At 45.0% G+C, this 11,519-nt stretch overlaps 1 protein-coding gene and 1 long non-coding RNA gene across 3 annotated transcripts; one reads left to right on the forward strand and one right to left on the reverse strand.

The window, feature by feature from the left end:
- Positions 1-2,569: 2,569 nt before the first annotated feature.
- On the reverse strand, positions 2,570-8,506 carry LOC129785371 (uncharacterized). The gene is made up of 4 exons (XR_008749353.1): positions 8,425-8,506; positions 8,216-8,291; positions 5,779-5,860; positions 2,570-4,435 (listed from the first exon to the last, which is right to left on the reverse strand). It is a non-coding gene; the product is annotated as an uncharacterized LOC129785371 (long non-coding RNA).
- An 82-nt stretch (positions 8,507-8,588) lies between these two features.
- LOC101916297 (lysophosphatidic acid receptor 6-like) lies at positions 8,589-10,640 on the forward strand. 2 transcript variants are annotated; one of them, XM_055816924.1, is made up of 2 exons: positions 8,589-8,721; positions 9,411-10,640. In XM_055816924.1, exons 1-2 carry the CDS (start codon positions 8,702-8,704, stop codon positions 10,339-10,341), a joined length of 951 nt encoding a protein of 316 aa, XP_055672899.1. In that variant the 5' UTR covers positions 8,589-8,701; the 3' UTR covers positions 10,342-10,640. The 2 variants fall into 2 exon arrangements, with proteins under 2 accessions (XP_055672899.1, XP_027635278.2); XM_027779477.2 differs by having other exon boundaries at positions 8,592-8,721; positions 9,391-10,640.
- The last annotated feature ends 879 nt before the right edge of the window (positions 10,641-11,519 follow it).

Consider the following 11,519-nt stretch of genomic DNA (forward strand, 5'->3'; position numbering starts at 1 on the left):
CATGAAATACACGTTGTCGTACTCTTAATTACTTCTTTTGCATGTTATTACACAGTTTCAACACTTACCAACCAAGAATAGTTAACTCCAAATATGAAAGCGCAGATATTCAAATTATTTCTGAAGAACATATGAATTCTAGAAGGATTGTGAAGATCCAGACATGACTGAGGCAATGCTGTCTCTCATGGGCTGCAGACAGGGAGCTCAGTCCCGGGAAGGAACAGGCTAAAAATAGTGTATTGGCATTGGGAGGGAGATACTGGGATCTGGGAAAACACTGCAGGTTTCTTGTATCACCTTTGGAAAATCCTTTTGCTTATCCCTGCTTCAATGCCTCACATGCAAAATGGAGAAGGTAACGGACGCTACCTACACCACCAGGATGACACCAGAACAGTTACATTTAGGAGAGACATTTAGACAGAAAACCGCACACTTGACAGCACCAAGCAGGCAAGCCTGCCATGGCGCATTGCCATGGCCTGTGTAAACACCCACATCACCCTGAAGTGCTGTAGTTAGGGACAGCATACACCACACCTCATCAGCACAATGCTTTGCAGAGTTAATATTTGATACAGAGGTTGTAAGGTTAGTGAAGCACCAAACTGACATGTCCAACCGTGCATACAACAAAAGAGAGGGATTTTCATTAACAGCCAAATCCTCTGCGCACTCTACCCCAGTGATAGCAAAGTTAAATCTTACTAGTACCTCATGATATAATAAACAGATGCATTGCTGCTGGCCTGTTAATGTTAGAGTAGACCATGAGCTGACAGCACAATAGTGGTAGACACAGTTTACATCGTGAAGTAATAGAGCAGAGCACAAAAAAAGCAAAATGAGTTTCAAAATAAGTTTTTTTAAGTTGTCATCATCCTCCCATCCCCCCACCCCACCCCCAGTAAGTCTTTTGGAAATGTATCATTCTGTAAAAATATTTCCTTTGAGGAATATGTTATCAATGTAAATTCAGGGAAAAGTAGCGCTGGCAAATTCTGACTGCTGTCGCTGCACTTCTAATTAATTCATCTCAATGCTAATTATCTCAGCTCAAGAGGTTTGCTGTCTTTCAGTTTCTGCTACCTTGGGAAGACCAGAAACCATGATTCAGCTGGCAATCTACCTGCTTTTTCTGTTGAGCAATTCTAACAAACAAACTGCCTCTACTAAACACTGGAAAATTTAAGTTGCAGTATCATACAATTGGGATGTTGGGATTTGTTAAGAAATGTTGCTGAAGCAGCAGTTGTTAGGTAATACAGTGAATCAATATTAAACTGGTTCCCTAAAATACTAAATATATATGGATACATCATTTCGGTATTTTCAACAAAGATGCTACAATTGTCTGCTAAACAGACACATGCATATCACGTTCAATATATGGCATATATCTGTAAGGCCTCGGTAGAAAAATGCTGTGGGATATGGGAAGAGGAAAGTCTGGAACCTAAGGGAGCCTTTATGATCAAGCTTTGCTTATTTCCTAAATTGCTTACTGCTGGAAGCATTGTCAGCAACGGGAACACAGTTTCTTATGCTCTTCCCCTAACATCCACTGCTGGCTTCAGTCAAAGGCAGGACGCCACATTAGAAGCGCTTTTTCTTTCATTTGAAATGACTCATGTTCTTCTTTTTGTTATTTTCTCGCAATGACATCCAATGGAGTTCCCTCCCTGCCACAAGGGCTGCCATAAATATGCTTAACAATTTCTCACCCACTCATGCTGTGCTATTACACAGGCCCCAGAAACGAGGCAAGGAAAACTGACCTTTCCCATTAAGAAGAAATGGAGCTGTGAGCCATGTGGGGTCTGGTTGAGACTCTCCTGGTTACTATGGGATGCATCCCAGCAGGATGCAGTTCCTCAGCCATATGAGCTGCCCAGTTGGCTCAAAATGTGTACAAATGACTTTTGGAAAGGAGGTCCAGTTACACAGTTACTTTCCCAGAGTTGTACATGTGTTTCTGCGGTGTGAGAAATAAAATGAGATCTCTTTGATCATCTTCAGTAAGTGATTTTTTTTTTTTTCACCTTGCAAAATTACAGCTGAAGTGCCAGTCTCATGATGCTGGGGGAGGGGTCTTACGGTTTGGAGGTTGTAAGATCTGTTAGGAAGTAGCTGATTTACGAAAATGCTGTCTCAAGTCTTTCAAAGGCAAATATGAGTTGAAGACCAGTGTAGCTAATGGTTTGAGTAGGAAAAAAACCAGACCAACAAAAATACCTTAGAAGTGTCAAAATGACTCAGCCATTAGGCTGGAAAGAGGCATACGCTCTCATGGGGTATGTAGGGCCCTCAGCCACGGTGCCTGAGTCCCGCATGCATGCCTGCTCCGTAGAGTCTGAGAGTAACTAAAGGTGCAAAAGCTGCAACACAAGAGACAGATCTCCACCAGGTTGTTGCCGTTGGTGCTGCAGCTTGAGCGTTAGCAGAATAAGGATGTAGGGGAATGAATGCCTGAATTGCCTGGGCCTTAGATTAGAATGTAGTAGAAAATTTCAGAAAATGAATTTATTTTCCTTTTGGTATATTCAAATGTCACCAGTCTCAAATTTCACCAATCTCAAAGCACTGACACAAAAAATACCCACCTTGCTGACCTGGCCTCAGGAGTCCCACAGGAACATCCTTAGCTGATTTCTCTGTGGAAACTGAGACACGCCTCTCCACAAATACTAGATCACTTCACAACTGAACATGTCAGGGCTCAAAGGGAGAAAGCACCTTACCTGCTCTCCCAAGCAGCAGATTTAGCTCCCTCAGCATTGAAAGGAACCTTCTCCACTGGAACACTCTTGGCCCTGGTGCACAGCCAAGGTTTGCTGGTGCCTCTCTCAAGCTGTAGAGTCCTTCCAGAGGACATTGAAGACCAGTGAGAAGACCATCGCCTGGGGTCAGACCTCTGTACCAGCACAGCACCTTCCTGGCCCTGACCTCTCAGCTTTACCAGCAAACCACAGGTAGTACTTATGATCAGTTCCTCTACAGAAAAGCTCCATTCCAGCTGTTTCTGTGCTTCAGCTCTCCCAGCCCATCACTGTCAGACTTTTGGCTCTCCCTTTTCTCATCGTTCCTGAGCTGTCCATGATGTGGATGGTGAAGCAAACACAGAGGCCAGTGAAGACAGGGCAAACAGAGAGGCTGGTGAGTCTAGTGCTTGGCTGATGGAGACGAGTTGGGGGATAAGCCGTCTGAGCTACAGGATAAGCTGTTCCTCCTGGTGATCAACCACAGATAGAGACAGAGACATAACAGAGCTGAAGCTTCTCATTTCCCCTGTAGCCACGAGATGGAGTAACTCAATAACAAATGGCTCTGCAGAGCCACCAGATTTAAGTGATGGGACATTTCATCCAAGTTCTGGCTCACACAGAGGCTGCAGGCAGCCCTGGTGGTATGCTGCAATGACCTAAGGCGAGTACATGGTCCATGGCCCTTGACAGGCAGGAGCTGGCTCCAATAGCCTCCTGACCCACATGCCAGGTGGGACACAAAGAGGTTGGCATTCCTGGGTGCCACCCAGTGAGGCCTCATAGCAGGATCAAGGAGCTGTCAGCACCTCATGGCAACCCCAACCAAGCACACTCTAGCAGTAAAAGCTTCTCTGGGACCATCCACACATAGCTCTGTTGCAGCCTCCATTGTCCAACCTCCTGCTGTTTCCTTCTGGCTGGCTTCTGAATCCTCCTCCCCAGCACAGAGCTAGAGCAGACCTTCAAGAAACTAAAAGCAGGGGCCTGGGGACATTGGAGAGGTGAACGAAACTGAAAAGTGGAGAAGACTTGAAGGGCATCTGGGGGAAATCAAGGAAGAAAGCAAGGGAATCACAGCAGTGGATGCTCTCTCCTCTCCAACAGAGCAAATATTTTTCTCATTGGTTAGACTCTGATTTAGATCAAGAAAAAAACACTATGTCTCCACTGCACAATCCTGCCTGCTGCAGTGGTTACTGATTTAGCTCCTAAACTGGAAGGATGTCAGCAGCACTAGCCCCATACTGACACTTCTTGAAAGCCAGGCCTGAAAGCTGAACAGCCAGGACCATGGCACTGCTGTCTGTAGTGCAGTCCAGTGTCAGGGCGCAGCAACAAACTGGCAGCGCCTTGGGATGACTGGCACAGCAAGGAGGAGGTCAGCCCCAAGGGCAAGCACAGGGAATCCGCCCAGCTTCAGTGCCACCCAACAGCACACGCATGGCCTGAAAGGGAGGTCTGTGTGGCAGCAGTGATATGGCAAAGTCCTCAACACCAGCAAAAAAAATGCAAATGACAGCTCCACTGCCAGGAAAAAGGAACATGATGCATTCAGCATCTGAAATCACACAAAGCAGCAGGTGCTTCACATGCTGATGGCATCAGTGACATACACAGAAGTGCCAAAGACAGAGCAGAGTTTGCAGGACGTGGTCCTCCTCCCAGGTCTGCAAGAAAAGGAAAGCACGCTTGGTCTTAAGGACTTTGAGAAGAGTCACATCCCATTAGCACAGAGTACGGCCTGCAGCAAGAAAAGGTACCTTGGCTGCCCGCAGCTTTCTCACCCCTGCATCACAAGAAAGCTATTAATCAACAGCCTGAGTCCTTCATGGATTATCCCAGTCTTTCCATTACGCTGCTCGCTCAGTTTCATTTTCCCCTCTCCATCAGCCCTCAGCATCATCCTTTTTCACCCTTTCAATTCTGAAGGGAGAGGAGCCTTCACACCTCATCCCAAGTGCATTTATACCCCCTGCATGCCTTCCTGGTCATTTCTGCTCAGATCCCTCCCTAAAAAAACTCACAAGGGTGTTTCCTGGGAAAAAAAAAAAAAAGCAGACCAACCACTGGTCACTGGCAGTGGCTAAACTATGATGTGCCAACACTGGCATTGCTACTTCCTCCTCCTCCCCTTTCCAAAGCATCTTTCTGCAGACATGTAGCCACATAGGATTTTGTGCAGTGAGCACACCCAAGGAGGCAGGCTTCTGGGCAGCCTCTGGCAAGGTGGGCAGCACTTGGGTGGCAGGAGAATATCAGTATCAATGAGAAAATGAAAGAGAAGAGAAAGCTCCAAGTGTGTGAAGGGAAAACTTGAATGCATGTCCTGGTTTCAGCTGGGATAATTTTCTTCTTAGTAGCTGCTGCAGTGCTGTGTTTTGGATTTGGTGTGAGAACAATGTTCATAAGATAGTGATGCTTTTAATTGTTGCTAAGTAACGTTTATACTAAGTCAAGGACTTTTCAGTTTCTTAGGTCCTGCCAGCGAGAGGGCTGGAGTGGCACAAGAAACTGGGATGGGACACAGCCAGAACAGCTGACCCAAACTGGCCAAAGGGATATTCCATACCACAGAATGTCATGTTGAGTATATAAGCTGGGGGGAGGAGGAGGAAGGGGGGTACATTGGGAGCGATAGCATTTGTCTTCCCAAGTAACTGTTACATGTGGTGAAGCCCTGCTTTCCTGGAGATGGCTGAACACCTGCCTGCCAATGGGAAGTAGTGAATTAATTCCTTGTTTCGCTTTGCTTGCCTGGCTTTAGTTTTATCTATTAAACTGTTTTGATCTCAACCCACGAGTTTTCTCACTTTTACTCTTCCAATTGTCTCCCCCATGCTGATGCTGGGGGAGTGAGCAAGCAGCTGTGTGAGGCTTAGCTGTGGGTTAGACCACGACAAAAGGGAAGAGAGAGCATCCTCTCTGAGCATTGACGGCAGCATCAGAACTGGCACACGCAAACCCCGAAGCGGGGCAGGAGCACAGAGAGCCCTCAGGCAGCTGAGCTTACGTCACATGCTCACAGCAGCTTCAGTTCCCACCACCCTGGCTGATTCAGGCCCCAAATGCCTCTTCACGCTCGTGGTACCTGCCTGTGTTGTGGGGGTTTTTTGGTAACACTCAAAATGCAGTCATGGTCACAAGACCACCACTGGATACCCAGAAGTAAAACACAGCTGAGGAATGCGATGAGGTATTGTTTGCTTAGACCTTCTATAATGTTTTTTCCCCTTGATGGTGTTGCTTTGGTTTTTTTCCGTAAGTAGAGTAACTTCAACTAAAATACCATGGGGAAACCCCAAGTACTATTTCTTCCCTTGTCTCCTATCCCATATCTATTTCACAAATGCACAGTTTGAATTCAACCAATATAATCCTCGGTTTTGATATTTAAGGGGTTTGCAGAGAAATAAGCAAAACTACCCCTCTGGCCTTTCTTTTCCCCTTTGGTAAGAAGATTGCAAACATGCACACAATGGTGGAAAAAAAAAATATTCCCTTCCCCCCTGAACAAAATCAGCACCAGACACTCTCCATGGGTACATTCACTATTCGCTAGTAGTATAAACAGATTTAGAAGTGACCTTTGTCTTTTTTTAAAATACCAACCTGAAGTGACCGTATCAGATTACCTCTGAAAATAAATTATCTGTTTTTCCTTTTTGGTATGATGAAAAGTAAGGGAATCAACGACATCTCAGGATTTAGCTTAAAGCACATTTTGACAGATAATACTCTACCCACGGATGTTACATGCAACCAAAAAAGTCACGTCTTGTAGAAAAAAAATCAGAGAAAGGTCTGTAGGGTCAGAATTCCCTTCTCTGTTACTGGAAAGTATTTTAGATGGGTGACTCACAGAGACGCTAGCCCCACAAAGCCATGTATTTACATCCTTATACGAGCTCTGCGTGACATACTATGTACATAGTATGCATATGCAGACACAGTGTGGGGAGACCGATGTTGTAATGGAAGTACGTCATGAAACGAAAATCAGAAGCACTCCACACTTTCAGACATCCTGTACAGAAGTTATTTTGCATGCAGCTCACTCCACTGCCTTAAAAGAAAACACAAGACTTGAGAATTCTACAAGCTGAGGAGAAAAAGTACAAAACCAGAGACAGAGACAGCACAAAGGTAAGATGCCAAGAGAGAATATTTCATTGTAGTGAAACCTTGCCTTAAAAGCTTTCCTCTTGCTACCAGATATGAAAACTAAGTATATTTTACATAACTTGTTTTGTTTATAACATATCTACTTCTTTTTTTAAGAATGAACAGTTACCCTTTGCATTTATGCTTTAATTTTTTTCTGTTTTGTTTATAAATCTACACAAGACTCTAGTCTAAAAGATCTTTGAATCATAGCTAGATTTTTCAGAGGTAAAAATCTTGGTAAGAAGCTGCAATTCTATTTCTCTAGACCCAGAATTTCCTAGACACACTATCAAAAAACAAAACAAACAAAAAAAGACTGAAGAAAAAAAAAGGAAAAAAAAAGACTAAAGAAATCTCTTACAGACGCAATTAAGAACTTTGTCAATATTTATTACTTTTCAGTAATTCCTTAATTAACTTTAAACCTTTTGGCTTTCAGTAGTGTGTTGCCTCCCAGCGTTAGGCTCACAGTGCTTCACTGGCCACAGGGGATCCAGCATACTGGGTTGCCTAGCCTGGGCCACCCTGTATGTAGCAGTAGCTGTCCGAGGGCAGTAGCTCTGTCCAGTTCATCAGTGTAACCCCCTCATATACCACAGGCCACCTGAATGACCCAGTGCAGCTCCCAACAAACTCTCCAGCCCCATGGCTGCAGTGGGGTTTAAATCCCAGGCAGCGAACAACCTGCAGCATAACAAGGAGTGCTTCTCCCCTCCAGCCACTTGGATCCCCAAGTGCTTCACAAACTCAGGCTTTCCCATGCTTTTTGTTTTATTTGAGTGAGGGAATTTCATTATTTCCCCTCAAACCCCCCTCAGTCCCTCACAGACAGCAGCAAAACAGGCTGCCCCAGTGAGCCATGTCCCCTGTCATGCCTTACAGGCAGCGGTGCTCTGCAAAAAAAAAGAGCCTAAGTGCTTTACACAGCCAGCAGCACTGCCTTCTGCAAGGAACTGAGTAAAACCTACACCTGCCACAGCAGGACAGAAGCTGTGGCTGGATCCCTGCACCTGATGCTGCCGGAGGTACACACCCCGCTGCACCCACAGCCCCACCAGCACCCCATTCTCCTCATCATACTGGGTTTCTGGAGCTGGTTTTCTCACTTCTGTAAATTAAACTAGTCACTTAAAGAATCATTCACCTGGCATCAGTGTGTCCCTAAGCAGCAAACAGCCAACCTGCTCTAGCTTCCTAACAGTAATTGCTAGGTTTTAAGCAAGAAATAAATTTCCTTTTTGCTGATCTGAATTGCTCTCAAACCACAGCACGGGAGAGCTTACCTCTGAAATACTCGGGGAGTGACTTAATCGGCAGAACAGGAACTCTTACTGCACAGTTGACAATCAGTTGACAAATCTGAAATGAAACAGAACGCAGATCAGTAACTCGTGTAGGAAAGGCACTAGGTCATAGTAATAACAATTAGAGAACAGTAGGCAAAAATAATTTCTGGGTGCTGACAGAAAGATCTCTGAAAGGCTTTATTTACAGGTTACATTTGCTGTGACGGAACTGGCTGGAAGAAAGGACCTGTGGCGTTTGCATTTGTAAGCTGTTCTGGCTGAGACCAGTGTAGCAGAAACCAATGAGAGCCTTCCTGCTTCTTATCAGGAGAGTCTGAGGGCAGGATCAAACCAGCACCCTTCTTCTAAAGAAGAGAATTACTTCATGACCCCTGCTCAGAGGGTGCCTACCTCGACATTTTTTGTCCCCTCTTTGTGGAGGAGAAACCAGCTGCATGTTCTCTGAAATCTCTGTCTCTGCAGATGCAAATTTATCCGCTGTGGTAAGTCTGGCTGGTTTAGACAAAAGCTTATGTTTTTAAATTACATTCTTCTTCTAAAGATTTAACCTCTGCTGCGAATAGCCGGTTTGAAACTTCCTGCCTGCTGCTTTTAGCAAGCTTGTCAGAAGGGGCAGAGGTAATCACAGCCCTTCTGTGCCCAGTGGTGGTGGGAGAGGGTGCAGGATGGCAACGACTGTTTGGGAGCTTCACATTAATAAACACTGGGGACCCTTGTGCTCTTGGCTCCCCAAGGTCTCTTACAATAGCTTGAGATTCAAGAAACCTGACCCAGCTAATTGCTTCCATTGTCATAATCCAAGTAACACTAAAATCAGGGGCTGCTACCCTGGCTCTGCAAAGAGATCGCATCACTCCAAGGGGATGGTGCAGTCATATTTATACTCTGTCCAGCCTAAATTATAGGGCAGCATTGTCTGGGGTAACAGGTAATAGTGCAAGTAACGTTTGGACCCCAGAAAGCCTTGCTCCTCGAGCACAACCTTGCCTCAAGACCCCTTGCCACTGAGCAGCTCCATGTTACCGAGAGCTCCAATTTAGCACTAAGCAGCACAAGAGGAAAAAGCATCTCCAGGTCTGTGGACACATAGAGACCTCATCAGCATTTGTACCATGTCTTAAATGTGATTTTCATTCTTCCTTATGGGGAAGGTGATTTTATTCTCTTCCAGCACACCTGGAAATATGAATGACACCCATGGCAAGAGCAATATCAGCACTATTGTGGAACTGTTCCAGCTCATCACATACACCCCCACATTTACCCTGGGATTGCTGTTCAACGTGATGGCTCTGTCGTTCCTGTTTTTTAAAGTTAAAAAGCTGTCAGAATCTACAGTCTACATGATAGCCCTTATTTTCCTGGATACTTTGCTGCTGTTTACTCTTCCTTTTAAAATCATTTCCTATCACCTTCAGGACCACTGGAACTTGGGGTCTGTATTTTGCTCCACCTTGGAGAGCCTTTACTTTGTAAACATGTATGGCAGCATCCTCATCTCCCTCTGCATCTGTGTAGACCGATACATTGCTATCCAGCACCCTTTCACAGCTCCCATCCTGCGATCCACCAAGAAAGCTGCTATGGTCTGTGCTGTCATCTGCCTGGGCACTTCAGCTGGGACGGTCTGTACTTTCCAACTGCATGGAAAGGGCCAGAACATCTCATCCTGCTTCCATAATTTCTCCAAGAGCACGTGGGAAAATGCAGGCCTGTTAAGCGCCTTGGAGACCATCTTCTTTGGCAGCATGGCAGCCATGACCTTCTGCACTGCTCAGACCATCAGGTGCTTGAGAAAGCACAGAAAAACAGGCAACCCCCAAACACATATCACTAGGGCAGAGAAGATAGTGGTGACAAACCTTGTTGCGTTTTTGGTCTGTTTCACACCGTACCACGTGGCATACTTGGTGTACTTTTTGGTGAAGAATAACATAATTCACACCAGTTTTCAGCAAGTGTTACGAGATATCATTCAGATCACCCTTTGCTGGGCAAACCTGAACTGCTGTCTTGATGGGGTGTGCTATTATTTTGTTTTAAAGGAGTCCTTGGAAGACCCATTACAAAATAGTGAAAAAACAGCCACGCGAAAGCCTTGATCCATATGCTGCATGTTAGTTACTTGGGATGATGTGTGGAGAGGTTTTTGTGGGAAGTACATACTTCAAATATTCAGGTCTGAAAAGATTTCATAAAAAACAGAACTGCCCATTCCCAGGAGACAGGTCCTAACTTTTTTTATTTCCTTCCATAACGTTTTGTGTTTGCATTTTCAGGTAAAAAGAAATTGAATTGTTCCTATAAATGGTGATGCATATCTCTTTGGATGTGATTCCTCTTTACTTTGAAAAAAATTATAAAATAAATTGTTCACTCACATGTGGCAGACTTTTTCACCCTCCCTGTCTACACCACACCTGGAAACATTCCTCAGGGCTTCAGTCACTACAGACTTGGACTGCCGAGACAGAGACTTGGAACTTATGGTAAAAGGCTTCAGACTAAATTCTGTTGCCTCCCCTGCCCTGATCATGTATGCCCATGCTCACATACATGCACACATGTCAGGCTTATTTAAAAAAAAAATTATTAAAAAAAAAAAAAGATTGTAACTAAATCCAAAGGCAGCTTTACATTAACATGGGTATAGCAAGATTTCTATGCCATTCCTCCACTGGCTGACTTGCTCTGCAAGATGCAACACCTGTTTCAGCGGCAGGTCTTGTGCCCACCACATCGTACTTCTAACTAATATGGCCACTAGCTCAAGTCCCCAGATAGCTCCGATGAATTGACTATCCCAGTTCCAGGCTTTCTCACCAGCTCCTCTTCTACTTGCAAGCTTTTATCTGTTCCTTCCTGCTTGGTTACAAACCTAATTTTATGAACAGAGCCAAACCAAACAAAAGCATGAAATAAAAAGCCCAAGTCCAATGTAGTGGCAAACACAGGAATCTGAAGGAACATCCCCCACCTTACTGGGGGATAAGGTAACAGCAGCCAGCACACAGGAGGATCCCAGGGGGGAAGCAACCTTTCAGACCTTGGAGCAAGCTGAGCACTACCACTTCCCAAACAAACAAGGCAGTAAAAAACAAAAATAAACAAATCCACCAGCAAGAGCTTAACATGCCAGTTAGTTACTTCATATCAGTGCTCACAGGCATCTAGATAAAGTGAATGACAACAGACATCCAGCCCAGAGAGAGGCAGCTAGTAAGCTGGGGGACCCCCATCACTGCCTCTGCCACTACCCCAGCAGCAATCTGCCACTTTC

Source organism: Falco peregrinus, chromosome 12 (genome assembly GCF_023634155.1).
Source record: "Falco peregrinus isolate bFalPer1 chromosome 12, bFalPer1.pri, whole genome shotgun sequence".
Classification (NCBI taxonomy): Eukaryota; Metazoa; Chordata; class Aves; order Falconiformes; family Falconidae; genus Falco; species Falco peregrinus.